The 17,798-nt window shown below is 40.3% G+C and overlaps 1 protein-coding gene across 1 annotated transcript in view; it reads right to left on the bottom strand.

The window, feature by feature from the left end:
• Positions 1–17,798, bottom strand: part of cacna1aa (calcium channel, voltage-dependent, P/Q type, alpha 1A subunit, a) — a 67,229-nt gene that overhangs the window by 28,691 nt on the left and 20,740 nt on the right. Inside the window, 14 exon segments of the mRNA XM_067615792.1 lie at positions 1,664–1,774; positions 2,205–2,369; positions 2,545–2,746; positions 2,838–2,978; positions 3,220–3,380; positions 3,987–4,086; positions 10,936–11,042; positions 11,176–11,235; positions 11,733–11,862; positions 12,173–12,308; positions 12,428–12,780; positions 13,074–13,702; positions 14,039–14,204; positions 15,069–15,119. Of these exon segments, the coding sequence (XP_067471893.1) occupies positions 1,664–1,774; positions 2,205–2,369; positions 2,545–2,746; positions 2,838–2,978; positions 3,220–3,380; positions 3,987–4,086; positions 10,936–11,042; positions 11,176–11,235; positions 11,733–11,862; positions 12,173–12,308; positions 12,428–12,780; positions 13,074–13,702; positions 14,039–14,204; positions 15,069–15,119 (2,512 nt within the window).

Raw genomic sequence — 17,798 nt, 5'->3', positions numbered from 1 at the left:
TGGCAGAGAAGCAGACAAAGGAAGTAAGAAATTAATAGAAGAGATAAAAATTTAAAAGGGAAATGGGCAAAGAAATTATATGCAGCAAAGATGGACAACATTGGAATATAAAAGTATGAAAGGAATGAAAGGTAAAGCGTGAGGGAAAAAAACACAGATAGAGAATGACAGTCAGACAAAAAGAGAAAGAGAACAAGAAAGTGAAAAAAAAAAAGATATGTCAGTGTCGGACAGGAACAGGAAAGAAATCAGATGAGACAAATGGACCATCAGGGACGGTACGTTGGATGAATGCCAGCAGACAAGTTGGGGACAAATTGTACCGCATCAGAGGACTACACCAGCCATCAAATGTCACTTACTGTATATCATAAACCAAACCCGCACAAACGCATACTTTTAAAAAAAGTCCTCTTAGTTTTTTTTAATCTTTCTCTTCTTAAAAGAAAAACTATGGGATAGTGAGGATCAAATGCTGATGATGGAGGTCTGCTTCTTTTGCTCTCCCACATATTGCCTGAAGCCAAACTGTGCATTAGACAAGTGGAGGGACATAGAAAGAACAAAGGAGGCAGCTATTAAAATAAACCACCTTGACGAACACAGACGTCACCCACCCAGTCCCTGTTATTTGTGTGTACGATTCTACAAGTAGTGTGTGTTTGAGTGCGCTTTCCCAGTTCAAATCCTATCCCTCTTAATCTCCACCTTCTCCGTAATCTCTGCTTCTCTTTCTACCGCCTAGCTGTCATTCACCCTCATTCCTCTAATTATTACTGTTCCCCCTCTCTCCCAGCATTTATCCCTAAACTATTTCCTCCATCAATTTCCTTCTCCTTGCTCCCTGCCTCCCTCCCATTCCTCTGCAGCTAAGATGACTGCACATTTTACTGCTGACTTCTGGCAGTTTTCTTTTTACCTATAATAGTATCTCTCTAGCTTGCCATCCCCCCACAGTTTCTCCTAAAATATGTGAGCAACAATGCAAGACAGACGATGTGTTCCAATGTAACAAAATAACCAATGAGCTTGGGGTGAACCCTTTGAAGCAGAGTGCTATTTCATCTGCAGAATCCATTGTTTTCCACATCTTAGTCTCTTTTAGTTTCCTATTTGTGGTTATCAGACATGAGTCTTACCATTTTCGCAAAATGGTTTGATCTTGCTTTACTTTTGCTTGCTTTACTGCACTTTTACAGCTTTAAGTACATAATTACCCAAAAACTCAACCTTGAACAGTTTTACAAGGTGAATTTCAGGCAGGATAGCATGGTTCTACATTGAATTTTAGGTGCTGCTGTTGGCCAAGTGGCACTTTTTTATTCTAAATAAAATGCTAAAAATCTTTCTGGAATGTTTTTTCTCGTTAAATTTGTGCGCTGATGAATCTCAGGCTCTGAGGCTCTGCTTTTGTCTGTCAAAGGCCGTATTTATTGTCTCACTGTTGCAAACTGCCTAGTAACCCTTAATAATCTACATGTGTACAACATTATTGTGTAATGATAATTATAATAATAATAATATAATATATAATAATGTAATATAATAATGACTTGAGAGCACTTGAGTGTTGTTTGCAGAAACAACACTCAAACAAAGATACAGTAAAGCACTGGCAGTGTATCCCCACCACACACAAACCCACACACACACATACACTCACCAGTGCTCCAAAGGCGATGATCTTGAGTACACACTCCATGGAGAAGAGGGAGGTAAACACTATGTTCAGGTTGGCTAACACACCTTCATAGGTATAAGAAGCTCCGTCGTACTATAAACAAACACACACAGGCAGCGCACACATACACACGTTCATTTACAAAAATGACAGAATGGATTGCCATACACACAAATAATTGTGCATTAATGTAGACACACAAACACACACACACATCACCAGGGACAGAAAGAAAGGCGAGTATAAAGACATATAAAGAGACGAACAGTCCAGCTCATCCAGTCAGAGTCAGACATATTAAAATTTGTTCATCACTGGAAATCACAGGAAATAGCAACGTCTAAATCCAAATTAATGAGAGTTTATGTTTTGTAACTGAGGGGGAGACAGAAAGAGATAAAAGTACAAAAATAGAGAGATGTCAACTTCAAAAATGTAATAGTCAGTAGTTAATGGTTTTTGATGTGTGTTTATGTTTATATGAGCATTACTGTTTCTATGTTTGTAGCGTGTAGACTTTTACCTTCATCATCAGCACAACCGTGTTGAGCGCGATCATTGCCATGATAGTATACTCAAATGGCGGCGACACCACAAACTCCCACATTCGGTATTGAAAGCTCAGCTTGTTCTGGGGCATGTGGCGTGTCAGAGGCCTGGCGTTGATGGCAAAGTCTATACAGGCTCTCTGCAAAAGAAGACCAAAAAAAAGATGGTTTTGTTCTTATCCTGCCATGATCTTCCCTCTTTCTTCCATCCATCCCTTCTTCTCTACCCAGTAGTTATAATGCTCCTTCGTACAGTCACCCTCCCAATACTCTCAATAATCTCTAGCCACCTTCGCTCCATTAATACTTCTTCACCTCGTTCTTTTCTAAACTGTAGTCCTCCATCATCTTGTCTCCTTGCTCCTGGAAGGTGATGATGATGAGAGCCACGAAGATGTTGACGAAGAAGAAGGGGAAGACCACGAAGTACACCACGTAAAAGATGGACATTTCCATCCGGTATCCTGGGCTCGGGCCCTGATTCTCATAAGTCGCATCCACTGAATGTTTCAGCACTCTGCAAAAGAAGAGAGGGGGTACAGGGGGTGTTAAATGTTGTCTGAAAGCATGCGCGTTGCATGTGGCTGCTCATGTTCATGTATACTCACTGCGGCCACCCCTCTCCAGTAGACACGGTGAAGAGGGTAAGAAGGGCCCAAGCCACGTTGTCGTAGTGGAAATCGTACTTCTTCCACTCCCGCTTCTGCGCCTTCACTTCGTTATCACGTTCATACACCAGATACTCGCCCCTGAAACACACATAGCACATCCTCAACACATCCAAAAGGAGGACACTTTGATACAATACTGATATAATCATGTGTTTCTTAGTAGATAGTGAAGAGGCAAAGGAAGGGGAGGAGACACCTGAATTGTTTTAAAACCATATGAGACAAGCATTGTGCATGAAAGGGCTCATCTTAATGCTAAGACAGAGGCCAAAACATTTTCACCAATCAGGGTAAGTTATTACAGTTGGTGATTTCTGACCTGCAGTCGCGCTCAAACTCTTTAGATTCATCAGTGCAGTAAAAGAAGCGTCCCTTGAAGAGCTGCACAGCCACCACAGCGAAGATGAACATGAAGAGTAAGTACACAATCAGGATGTTGAGCACATTCTTCAGAGAGTTCACCACACAGTCAAACACAGCCTGAGGATCAAGAAGGGGAGATGGCAGAAGGAGAGATGGTAGTTATTATATGAAAGAAACATGTAAGCTTTAGATTATTTGTGTATTTTGATCTTTAACTGTGACGTCAAATGCTACTGAAGGGCTAAGAGATAAAATACAAAAAGATAGTTCACTGTGGCCCAATTTATACTACTGTATGGAGGCAGATTTGCATTAAAAACAAAGCAACATGTAAATGTCCAAGATATTTGGGTTATTGATTAGATGGTCAAACATCTTCAACATAAACATGAACCTTGAAGAAGAGCGGAAGAATTATGACCAAAAAATGGCATAAAAAATCCAGGTCCAAGCACTCAAGGTAGGTTGAAAAATAGATGGGCTAGAGTCCTTAAAAGACACACTAATGCATGTCCCCTTGCGCCTTCTTCAGGGTGTGGAGACACAAAGAAACAAACACAGTAACTATAGTTGCAGCCACCAAAGGTGTGACACACACCTGCATTTTTTATGCCATTTTTTTGTCATAATTCTTCTGCTCTTCTTCAATATTATTCCCTTCCATGAGCACTGGTGGTTTGAGGGACACCAGCAGCGCCCCTGTTGCGTCTCTCATAAACATACCTTGAGTTTGGGGAGACGTTTTATAGTCTTCAGAGGTCGCAACACTCTCAGTACCCTCAGAGACTTGATGGTGCTGATGTCTTTTCCCTTACTGCTCCCCCTGTATGTGCACATACACACATGCACGCACACATACACACACACACATACACACAGACACACACACACAAATTAAGAGAGTCAGCAACTTCACTGGGATATGACAGGCTTAGTCCTCTCGATTCCAAAATGGCAGTGGGCAGCCATTCCTTGATGGTATTTGTGTCCGAGTTAACTCAAAATGAGTAACTGCGTCTGGGTTAAATAAATAGCAACACATGCTGCATTGCTATTATATTACGCTTTAGCCTTATTTCTGAGTGTAGGGTTAGCATTGTAGCTACATGCTAGAGTTAGGTGGTACTTTACAACTACAGTGCATGCTATGGGAACAACTGATATCATTCCTGTCTGAATGCTATCTAGTCGCTACACTTTTACACGTTTAATACGCTGCAATGTATTTCAATGCTTTACAAAGATGACTAAAGCCTCGGCTTGCACATGCCCAGCTAATGGTGAAACGTAATCATGCTGCATTGAAACCTTGCTTTCCATGCTGCAATATTTCTTCTTTTAAGCAGCAGTTTGAGTGACAGAGAACTCAATTCTACACAGAGACATTTGCAGAGAGAGTTTAGTCATGGTCTCAGCGAGACATAAATGACCCCATATTTTCTGTTAGCAGCTGACTAACAGAAGCCTTGTTAGAGTGGTAACAGGTACAATTAAGTGCCTTCCTGTATATAACATACCATAAATAACATACTGACAGCTTGGAAATGCTCCCCATTATAGATAGTTAAAAAGGTAAAAAAAAACTCCTTAAGCTTTAAATATACAGTAGGGTCCAAAGACTCTCCCATGGGAAAGTGGTCCCAGACCTTTCAACCCTACTGTATGTTAAAGGAAGTGTCACTATGTGTCAAAAAGTGGTAAAAACTTGAATAAATAGTCAAACTCTCTCTTTTGATGACTCAATTTCTATAAACTCAAAGCTACCACTAGGATAGGCTGGTTTCACAGCATTGTTCAAACAGCATGGAATCTTGTCTTGTAGGCCCTTCGGCAAAGACAAAGATTTTTTAGCGAGCATCTCTTGATGAAATGCTGAGCCAAACCTCTTTTTTTTTCACTGGCTTTCTTGGTACATGTGTAACAAATGACCCAAACCTTTTGTTTTAGTTGCACTCAACACTCTTCACAAAGCTAAAACATCACAGATTTAAGAACTACAAGTGAGTCAGCCAGTTAACAAACTGACTTAGTGCCAAGCTAAATATATGAGAATCTAAAGAAACAATACAGTACTAAACTGATGCTAAAACTGGCTATTCTGAAAGCAGAAAAATAATGACCTGCTTTTGAAATAACTGGCTAACTTCTCAGCATCTAGAAAAATTTGCAATGGTTTTAACTCCCTGGCCTGATTTTTCTAAATTTCTCATATATCCAGTATAAAGATCAGGGTGAACAGATTAAAGCAAAAGGTCATTGATACTGGTCCTTAGGGGAGAAGCAGCTGTATGTACAGCCGCATGTGTCTTACAGCTGTTATGCCAGATGGTAGACTTCTGGTGGTTGTGTGCATGTCGATTTTGTGTGTTTAAGTGTGTACACATGTGTATTGGTGTGTGTCTGTGGTTGAAAAATCAACCTAATTGTTCTTTCCGTATGGGGACTTTCTGATTACACAGCTCTGTTTACATTTACTGTACTCTTGATTATTTTCTGTGATTCACCTGCGATTAATATTGTAATTTCAAATGTTTTTTGTGTGAATCATCAGAAGATTTGACACAACTTGAGGTTTAGTTGTGTTTGAGTCAGAGCTCTTCCATGGTGAACAATGGGAACAGAGAAGGACAGACAAGTACAGAAGTCAGCTGTGATGATGGGTGGATGAACAGGAAACAGATGTGTGACCAGAAGAACAGGTACTGAGAGTGCAGAAGGAAGAAATGAGGACGTTAAAGAAAGAGAACTTTACCCGCCGCCGCTGTTGGTGGTCCAAACGGAGAGATGAGAAAGGGTGAGAGACAGCGAGACAAAGGGAGGAGAAAGAAACAGAATGGGACACAGAGAAAAGAGGGATTTCGGGGGAAAACATCCATATGAGAGACAGAGAGAAAAACACCAGGCCTGCTTTTTGTTAGATCAACCCTCCCACCCATAGACTACTGATACCTAATTAATCATACACATGCAAATAAACACGTGCAGTCACAATTTGGACAAAAGTGTGACTAGAACACAGCACCAAACGACTGCCTTCATCAATGATATTTAATTAGTGATGGGTCTACAGGCCAGACGTTACTTCTGGGAGCAATGTTTACTGGTATTATTATTTCAGCTGAAAAATGCAGGCGGATTAATTGTTATAAATTGCTTAAGTGCACTAAAATTTTTACTACATTGTATTCTAATTCCACCAAAATCTTCCAAACCTAGTTTACACTTTCAATTTGGTCTTGAGTTTGTCGTGCCCTAACTACATCATGGAATATGTTAAGCCTTTGCCACATTGCAAACTTTTAAAATCTGCAAATTAGCACTCCCTTTCAACAACATAGATAAACGGTTAGCTGAAATCTAATGAGTCATATGTCAGTGCTTAAATTACGATTGATGAGGACTGCTAAAAATGCCTTTTGTCAGTTTTAACTGAAAGACCAGAATGCCCACACATAAATTTAAAACACACAATGTCTGCTGGAACAAACATTATAATATCTCAAAATGTCAAATGTCAGTGTCAAACTCTGTCATATATCACGCAAGCGTCTCTGCTTTGGAAGCCTGTCTGGACATTAAACTCAGTGCGGCTGCAGAAATGTGCAGGACAGCAACACAAGCGGTCCAAGACACTAGCAGCCCTCAGACCAGACTAATTGGTTTAAAGGAGCGATAAACATCTCCAATGAGACTGCTGAGCCTATCTGGAGTGCTGTTTGATTTCCACCAATTGAATGAAGGCACTATCTTGATGTGTATGAGTCTGTTCTGACTGGCTTGAATCTCCCCATCGGCCATTAGTGTTGTTAACCCCTATTGTAGTTAAATCAGACTTTATTGGTTGAACTGGCTAAATTGATTGTTTTGTGAGTTTGTCTTATATGTGCAAAAGCAGCATGGAGAAGACTTTTCTGTATAATTAAAAATAGCTCAAGTTCACATTTACAATATTAAATTTATTTTTTAATATTAATGTAAAAAGTGTATAAAATTTGTTATGTGCTGTGTGGTTGTATGCTCTTCAATTATTCGAAATTTTTCTGTAATTACTTAGATTACATGATTGTCTATTTTTTCAGTCCATTATCTTTACCTTCACTTTAAACATTGTGTCACCACATATATCTTTTTTTAGCCCGTACTTAACATTTCCTTCAAAACGTACAGACACAGAGAGACACAGAGAGAAAAAACACAGACACATATAAAGTTGACCCACATATAAATATGTAACACAACGAGGTAAGAGGAGACAGAGTTAAGGACAGAAGCACACAGATATATACACACGGAACGGAAACACAGATAGTTTTATGTGTACCACATATACAACTAGATTCAACTGAAATTAGGGGGAAGAGTGTTAGTGAAAAAAACATACAAATAGAAATGATTCAGAGAGGAAGACCAGGGCAAAGGCCGATCTTGTAGGTGAGGCACCACCACTAGAACCCTGGAGCACCTGCCGCATGTTTGTTTTCTTTATGGGAGAAGCAATTCATCAACTTCATGGAATCAGTAACAATGTACATAAGTACGAAGGAGTAGTGGGTGTTCAAATAATTGAAATCTCTTGTGTCGTCTTTTAGGCTTAAGCTCACATTCATATGTCTCGGGTTTGTTTGATTGTTTGTTATTCTACAAAACTTATATAATGTAAAATCATGTTGTTTAAAATATCTGAAGCGAACATTCAGTTTTTCTTTCAGTCCTTCAAAATAACAGAGTTGACATTTTCCATTGATTTTACAGAATCATTAAAGGAGAACTTCTTTAGAGAAGTGGCAGAGACACCAATTCATCTGTTGACAGTAGTTTTAACGTACAGTACCATCATGCAATAAAGCCATAGGACATGAAATTAATAAAATTAATACAAATAGAGGGTGTGGCTCCAACCACAAAACAGTATATTAGAAGGAAGCTGTCCATTAGTATTCAAGTATCCATTATCTTTCCTCAAGGTAATGATACTGCTGGCCACAAACTACAGCGTAGAAGGTAACCATTGTTTTATTCTCTCCAAATATAAGAAGGTGTAACAGTAAATTTGAATAATGCATAGTAACTCTGTAATGGGCATGGTTTGAATGGTTAAAGGATGGATTTTCCCAATTTCATAAGCTTGTGGGGTCCTTTCTTTCTCATATTCACAGCTGACCTGAAAGAACTCAATTGTGTGGACATGTTTGAGGTCAGAGGGAGGAGGAGGAAGAAGTAAGAGAGATGTTGGGTGTTGCTATGGATAGTGAAATAGGTGAAGGGTTGGAGGAGGGGGTGAGATAATTAAAGCAGGGGCAGCCCAGTATTTTGCTTTAATGAACAACTTTAGGTTTACTGTAGTTCAGCTTCCTCAGATTTAAGGTAGTCTGAAAGCTGAGTGATCGAGACCAAACTCAGAATCCGATGAGAAAACAGTTTAAAGGAACATTGAAGGGACAATGTTAGAAGATACCATGCTGGGAAAATGCAAGGTGGAGAGGTTTTCTTTCTTTTTTTTCTTTTTTTTTTTTTTTTACACTAGGCAAAGTTCCCATCAGCTTATGACTTAAAGTCATCAAGCTGTACCAACTAAAAACAAATAGTTTATCAAATGCTTTATGCACAATGCATTATGTCACTTAGCCATTTCCATTTTAATATGCATGGATATGGAGACCTTATGTATCCACATCAACTGAACCTCTGAACGTTACTCTCAGTTTCATTTCAATGAAATTCCACCAAAATTTAAAAATATATTTGGCTTCATGGAAATGGTCATGTGGACTCTTTACGATCCCAATCTTTGTGATAATCATTTGTGGTAATCTGTCATCCCAGTGACTAAATATCTGTTCAAGTCCAATCTATTAGTCAAGGCAACAATGCTATTTCTTCAGTCCTGCAGTACTGTACACTGGCCTGGATACAATCCAGTACAACAGCCCAACAATAGACTAACTTTGTAAAGCTTATAATGTTTAATTCTGCTATAATGTTTAATATATCGAAAGGTTGTTTTAATGGACAATATTAAATACAGGGCTATTATACTGAAAGGCATATGACTGCACATGTGCAAAGCCTAAAGAGGTAACTGTAAGTATTTCTGTTTTATGGTTGTTGATAGACAAACACCCCACCCTAGCCCACTAACCTCAGTTAACCAACACAAGAAATGGCTTAGTGACATATGATATGAATGGAGGAGGAGAAAGCACACAGGTCTAATTTTCTTAGACAGACTGGGCTTACAACCATGATAAATCACTGAAGCCAGTTAACTTACTGTTACTGTTTTCAGTCCTGCATTACCTGCATTACCTAACTGTCACAAAGCAACATGAACAACAACAAAAATATATGTCACATGGCAAACATATTGCTTATGTGGTTATTAGGCTAGCGTGTGAGATTTTTATTCAGACTTAATGCCAATTAATGTTGACATTTACAGCAAGCTAATGTGCTCATACCATGGCAGATTAGCTTTGAGGGAAATTATAAATGGTCACTTACTTGCACGGTGAAAATTTTGTAGGATCAACATAGCTAGCTGAATCGTTTTCTCGATTTTCTGAAACAATAATATGCAATGGCCAGGGTATCTTGCTCTCCTTGTAAGGACGTTTCTTGTGTCTGCCAGATATACTGTCATTATCCCCGACCTTCCCACCCTCAGGTGTAACCCACACATGAATCCACAAAAACTAAACATTTGTGGAGGAAACATTTGCACAGACGTTCCTGAAATTACAGATTGTTTTTTTTAAGGCATGAAATAGTATCAAGCACAGCCTTATACTTCTGACGATGACCTGTGTGAGAGTTTGTGTAGGAGGTTACAGCATTACCATTGTAAACATATAGTACTGTGTGTCCTCGAACTACACCAATATCACATTACATTTAAGGATGATTGCAGTCCTGCAGATATTTTTCACTTTATATTCTCCCCAACCATGCAAAAGCATGACAATAAATCCCAAAACTCAAGATTCATGCTTTGTACCCAGCATAGTACTCATAACCTAAGCCCCAACTTAACCCAGTTATGCAAATAAACTGTATTTCATCCTCACAGTCATGCAGATTAAGGAGGGTTTAAAGTACCTGCTTTGCCGTGGAGAAGGGTGTGGAGATTTTTGAGAGCGAGTACAGCATGACCTGGCCTGGCTTTGCATGGGGCCTTTTACTCTAGAACGCCCTAGGCACTAAAGGGTTACAGGTGCAAAGGGTGGTCCTCACCTCTCACAGGGGAAAGAAGAGGTGGATAGGAAGGGGAAGCCAGGAAACTATTTTATAACATGTAGGGGCGAAGGGGTCAGTGGAGGGGCTTAGAAATGGCAGGATTGTGGGGGCAAAGTTGAATGAGAGAGAAAAAGCAGAAGAACTGGACAACTGTAGAGAATTGGCCATTTTTAAGCACAGGTAGGAAAAGGTTTGATGAAGGAGAGGAGAGGAGACAAGAGAAGGATGAAAGAGTGAAAGGGAATGTGTGTGAGAGAATGAAAGAACAAGTCAGAAAGAAAGGAAAGGCAGAGAGAACCCAAAAATGAGCCATGGATGAACAGAGAAGAACAGGGAAGCTGTACTCCAAGGTGCCAGTGAGGCAGTAGACAGGCAAAAGTGAAGGTGGAGCGAGAAGGGAAGAGAGGAGAGGACAGGGGGAGGCAGGAGGGAGACTTACGTGAAGGCGAAGGCCACCAGAGCACCACTAACCACTATAAAGTCAAGGATGTTCCACAAGTCCCGGAAGTAAGAGCCCTGGTGCAAGACCAACCCCAGATCCACCATCTACAAGAGAAAGAGAGAAGGTGATTATAAGGAAGTGAGCCTCTTGGCATGGATGCGTACAATGTCAATTGTCACAATGTTTCATCTAGCAGACGCTTGGCAGAAACAATTGTGAATGTTTTGTGTTTTTTACCTTTATCAGCATCTCAAATGTGAACACTCCTGTGAAAACATAGTCGAAATAGCGTAGAACCTATACAAAGAGAAAGAGGGAATGATTTGCTGCTGCACAGTGGAAAAGAGTGATTGCATAGACATGTATATAATGATTTTCAAATGCAGATGCCAATATTTGAAAGAATGAAAGTTTGTGTTTAGGTTAACTTTAGATTTGACCCAGTTGACTTTAGTCAAGGGCAAGATATTTCACCAATCAGCCAGTTTGCTATGAAATTTGTATAGTTCATTGTCCAGAAATCCTTATTCAAGCACCCCAAAAGAAGAGCCTTTTTGAATTTGGTGATTGCATGACCTGCTCCGTAGTGTTATAATATAATACTAGTTACAGTACTGATCCTCTTTATATTTCAAATAGAGTTACACTACAAAAAGAAAAGGCAACCATCACAAATTAAATGATAACAAAAACAAAAGGCATTGTGGTAACATGTATACTACTTTTCATGCAAGAAAGGCAATGGTAGACAAAATTAATCAAATTAGCGTCAGAGTGTGTGTTGACTTCCTTACATTGTTGCGAGGGGATTCAGGCCAGACGGGGTCTTCAGCAGCCAGGGCAATACTGCTCATGGCAATGACCAGCAGGATACACATCTCAAAATAACGCAGGGTGCAGATGTAGTGACACGCCCGCCGAAACCTAGGATCAGACAAAGATGTTTTTTCTCTAGCAGGAGTGCTATAAATGTCATTAGATCTGCTTTGTAAATATAATGTATTTGTTTGTTTACTGTAAGTGTACATCTGTGTGCATGTGTTAGTATGTGTGCACATGCAAGTGCTGTAATAGTAGATCAATTTTCCAGTCAGGATTCAGCTCTAAATCCAAAGATCAACAAACAACAAATGTTTGTGAATGCCTATAAGAAAGCATTCCTGTGTGTCAGCCCACATGGACTCGTTTAGTATAGGTGAGAGTGTGTGCACGTATTTGTAACCGTCCTACTTACGGGTTGGTGGTGGACAGGATGAACATGGAGCTGTATGGAGGCATGGGCCTAGGTCCTCCATCACCTCCCTTCTCATCATCATCATCATCTTTGTCCTCTTTCGCTGGTAAAGGCTCCGTGTTGGCATTCTTATTGACTGCGTTAAAGAGAGAGAGAGAAAAGGGGGAGGAAGGGTTGAATATGAAAGTTTGCTATTTAAGGAAATAGTTAAAAATGAGAAGAGATAGTAGAAGAAAACATTCATTCTGCTCTTACCCTGCAGTATGGCATTGGTGGATGGAAAAATTGGCATGTCTACAGCTGTGTAGTCAGGGTGAGGCAGCCTGATGATGCTGTTGGCACGGTGATGTCCAATGTTCCCATAGCTATCTAATGTGACCAAACTCCCACGAGTCCCACTGTTAGCAAGATGGAGGGCAGAACCAAAGCCAGGGGCCACGGTGTGATTGGCAACTGGATTCACTGGGTGACCCTCGCTAGGTGGGGTAGAGCCAGAGACTAGTTTGGTATTCATGAGGTTGTCCATATCCTCACTGTACTGGCTATCCTGTCTGGAGAGGCTCTTTTGGATGGGCCGTGTGGTAGACAGGTTAGGGACACTGCAATCCCTGGAAAGCGGGAGTAAGAGGAAAAAAAATGGCAACAGAAAAAGGAAGTTAAGATGGAGAGAGGAAAGCAGAGAAAGGAGGGGGTGATATCCAAAGAAAGGTCATGAGAGATGGAGTGGTGTGAGAGGAGCACAGACAAAAATATGAGTACAGAGAAGAGATAATGAGGATAAACCTTTTTGGACCAGAGGACATCACAAGACAAATTATTGAAATCAATATCCAAATATGCCTTTAGTCATTGTTGCAACTAAAAATTGCATCATATCAATAACCAGGTGCAATGGACATACTTCCTTCGGTGCTGGCACATCCTCTTCCCCTCGCCATCCGTCTGGTTGCCATGACGATTTCTTCTTGGTCTCCTCTCACTGCCATCACCAGCTCCCTCCTGCTCTCCTCCTTCCCCACCTCCGTCCACCCCTTTGCTCTTGTGCCTCCCTGTTTTTCCAGCTCCTCCTCCACCATCCTCGTCTTCTGCATGCTTACGATGTGACCTGGGTTTCCTGTGTTCTGACTGCCCTCCCCCTCGACTGCCACTCCGGGTGTGGTGATGGCGCCTGGACGGCCTCTCCTCCGAGCCTGGCCCGGGAATCACTGTCGCATCCAATCGGACATGAGAGCTGTGGTGGTGGTGCTCAGCCTTCCGGCTCCGCCTGCTCTCTGTGGACTCTCCCCGCTCCAATGGAGCCCTGACTGGACCTGAGCCTCCTCCACCACCTCCTCCTACTTGGCCACCATGTTCGTGGAGGCGTGTTTGCCTGTGGAGCTCATCGGCAGGATGGTGCTGGCTGACGCAGAGGTCTGAATTGTTTGCAGTGGTCTTGTTGGTGTTGTTGTTGCGGTTCTCATGGGGGTCAACCACCAAGGGTCGATCCAAGTGGGTCTTCATGTCTGGACGGATTTGCCGTGAGAAGTTAACCTACACGGTGAAGAAAGGATAAAGAGGCAGCATAGAAGTAGAGATTGACAGAAAAAAGAGGATAAGTTACAGCATGAGGTTATGATTTGTACTTCTCCCTAGGTTTGGCACAAATTCTTATTGCAACTGTAGATTATGGTCAGATTTGGTATTTTCCAGCCAATGTATAGATTACAGATGGCAAATATACCATATACAAATAATAAACTATATATAATTACACACCAGGTAAGCAACATGTATGTAAAATATAAAATAAGTCATCATCATCATCGCCATTACTTGTGTACACTGATAGCACAAGTCTAGAGGCCTTCGTTTTGCCTTGTCCTTTACATTGTTGTGCTCCTCCCTCCCTGTCCTTGCCTTCCAGCGGTCGTCAGGGTCCATCTCGTTATAGAGGGCCTCACGGCTGGATGCCAGAGTCTGCTTCCTCAGCTCCTTGGTGCGCTGTTCCCACACAGACTTACTGATCCCCTTGTGGTTCTTCTGCTGCTCCTTACTGCAAAATGAAGCATGGTGGGGAGGGAGGAGGAGACAAACGGCAGTGAAGACCTGTTTAAAAACACGTATTGCTGCGCATAGATACACACAAACACATGAGAATGATGTGAAAACCAACACCAAAAATATAAGTACATAAAATAGCCAGGACAGAAAGACACACTCGGGGCCACAGACATTTAAAGGGTCATTTGGCTGGACCTATAGAACAAGGCAGCTCATCAGAACAAGGTTCTGGGTGTCTACACAGCTTGCCAAAGTACAGGGTAGGGCAGCCCTACTTTGGTAAACCATGTGGGGACACAAAATGGAGGATAACACTGAGGCAAGGTCAGAATTTATTATATTAATCAATAATTTACCCACTCAAACTAAAGTATACACAATTTAACGAACAGCTGTTATGCAGGACAATAAGCTGGAATGGCACCCCAAAATCCCTACTGAGCTTAATTGAATAGTTGACAAAAGTCACAATGATCACAGGATTCTGTTACTGGTTACAGTAACTGATTTCCTACTTGAAGAATCACTGACAAAAACTGTCAGTGACCACCTCCTTTCTTAGCCTCCGAAACTTCTACCAGTAATCAATTTAAAGTCCCTTTTCTCGCAGGGCCAACAGTCAACCACAGTAAAGCGACAGCCATACTGCGAGGTGCAGGCAACAGAAAATGTACTCTCAAAAATAAGCCAACACAAATAACAGCTAAAAAAAAAGCCAGGTATGTAATTCATAAAGAGTTGAGAACAAAGGGACAAGGAAAGGAGGGTGTTCGAAAACAGGAAAAGAAAGCGAGGAATGGTTGTAAAGTCAATAAACAGAAGGGATTCAGAAATGAATAAACAAATAAATAAATACCAGTCCAGAAAGGGGTCGGTAGCGTTGTGACACTCACTGTGTACTTTGTTGCTGAGGAGGGAAACAGCTGGTGAGTGAGATGGCACGAAAGAACAGAAGGAGGATTTCATTCCAAAATGGGCTATCCATTCACCATTTAAAAAAACAGTCAAATAAAATCTGCTGTAATAACTGAATTACTTAAAGAAGTAAAATATATTCCTGAAATGCAAAAACTGAACAGATCTAGAGCTACTGTAACATTTTTTGCCATAAAGATTCAGCATTTTGGAATGCAACCCTTCGCACACATACATACAAAAAACATGCGCCCAAACAGACAGTCACACACAGTCACCTCTGTAGTTTGTTCCATCTCTGAATCTAAGACAATCCTATTTATTTTTCACCGTGCTCCTTTTTGCAATCTCACAAATTTCATCTTTCTTGCATCACTTACTCACCCTGCGTGCCTATTGCTGTTCTATCCTGATCGTCATTCTTTGCATCTTTTTCAATGTCTCAATTCCAAGCTGTTTCTCTGATGTTCTTATTTTGTCTGTATCTTTAATTTAAAATTTAAATTCAAACATATCCCTCTATCTTTCTTCCAGTTAATGCCACTTTTGTTCTCCAAATACCTGTTTCTTTTCGTCATAGTTTTTTAAGAGCCCATTTGCCTTTTTCTAGTTTCACTATCTATCTATTATGTTTTTTTTTAAATAGCTTTTGAAAATGATGGTCCCATAAGTTTACCATACATGAGAGCATGCATGTGTCACTGTGATTTGTGTGCACATTGATAAAATAATACACTTAAAAATATATTGTACTCATAAGTACTACTACTAAACTTTTAAAAAATGAATGTGAATATGTTGTGCTTTGGTATAGAGCAAACAATTTAACTTAACACACAGCAAAGCTAAAATGAAACTAAAAGCTGATTTAGCATAATTTCAAAACTATTATCACAAACTGTTGTACATTAACAACTGAAAAACACAGCGGTAAACCTGCTTCCAGCCTTCTAGAGTGACAGCAGTAATCATTGTGAGAGTACCAGTTAATGTATGTAGCCTTACTACTGTTTTCCAAGGTTTCTATGTAGCTTCCATGGCGGCCTCCTTCCTGAATCTACCATAGAATATCTTCTTAAGAGATTCTTCATGCACCACTGATGTCCCCAAGTTTAAAATCCCTGCTTGGAAAACAAAGACTATCTCCATAGGAATTTCAATGTCTTTTCTTTTTTATACTACAGAAATAAGGTATTAAGATTTACACTGATAAAGTGGGATGTAACGCGCACTGCAGCCCTATATTCCTAGCATTACTCAAGAGTAAATTCAAATCTAATTCTCTAGTAGACTCTACTGTCTACTCTACTTTAGCTTCTTCTTCTAGGATTAGGCAACATGTAGAGACACCTGTCATATTTTCAATATGCAGTATGTCCTGGTGGCCAGTTTTCTGGGAAATTATTTGGGCAAACAACCTTAGCAAGTTTGCAGCAGTATAACACTGTTTCAGTATGCAATGTAGCTTTTCTAGCTCAACACACTCTCTCTCTCACACACACACAGATACATATGTATTGTCTTGAAAAACAAATATTCAACCTTAATAGGACTCCCAGGTAAAATAAAGGTTACTGATACACAGACACAAATGTTCACAGCACAGTGAAGTGCGCACGGCACATACAGTCAGAAGAGGCACTGTGACACGAAATGATGAACATGTACTGTATGAGCGAGTGTATGTTTCTGTGTGTATAATTTCAATTCATAACATCTGTGTGTGATAATGTGTGTGCATTTGTGATATAAAGAGGACATAGGCTGATGTATCAAAGCAGTAAAGGTCAGAACTGTGTGCGTGTTGCGTGTGTGATATTTCTAAGCAGACTTGGGCTCCCCTGTTGTGCTTTTTTTAGGGACAGACCATAGTGTGTTGTGAGTCTCTGTGTGCATGCTTGTGTGAGTGAGAGTGTGTGAACTTTACCAGGAGTGAAAGAAAAGACCCCTGTGTATACAGAGAAAAGAGATCAAAGACTCTGACTCTCCTGACCGGAGGAGGGATGGCCCAGATCAATCAAACGCTGGCTTGTGTGTGTGTGTGTGTGTGTGTGTGTGTGTGTGATTGTGTCTTTTAGCATGCACAAAAGAGTATGACAAAGAGTAATAAAAAGAAGAAAAGAAAGGGAACAGGATAAGCTGACAGAGAAGGAGAGAAAGGCAAGTATGTGCATGTATCAGTTTATCACTAAATGTACTGTTGTCAGATAAAAACATATCTTTAATGGTGATTTGTGATTTTAGGAAAAGAATGCCTACCTATGGATGTAAAAAAGACGGGATGACCCTTTATTCCAAGTAAGGTGATATTTGAAAGAAATGTAATTGATATTGTATTGATGAAGCAAACAGTGCTGAATGTACACATGGAAGTAAAAGCTATTTTGTTGTTTTGTGTGATGTGAAAAGGTGGTGCAAATACATAAAAACTGTGCAAGTATTTATGTATACAAACTTCCCACCCCTGGTTTGTTGTGAATTTGTTATATTCTAAAATGAAACAGCGACAAGATTGTCCTTCTTTAAACAGAAATGACATCAGAGGTGATTTATGCAGTGTTTTCAAATGTCAGTGACATCAGGCAGTGTGTTTGAGATGGGTATTTCAATGTAATTCTTTTTTTTTTTTTATTGAATTTTTGTCCACATCTGCTCCACTGCTGGCAATTAG

The sequence above is a fragment of the Thunnus thynnus genome, chromosome 17 (genome assembly GCF_963924715.1).
Source record: "Thunnus thynnus chromosome 17, fThuThy2.1, whole genome shotgun sequence".
NCBI lineage: Eukaryota > Metazoa > Chordata > Actinopteri > Scombriformes > Scombridae > Thunnus > Thunnus thynnus.
This window is presented reverse-complemented; position numbering and strand designations above follow the sequence as displayed.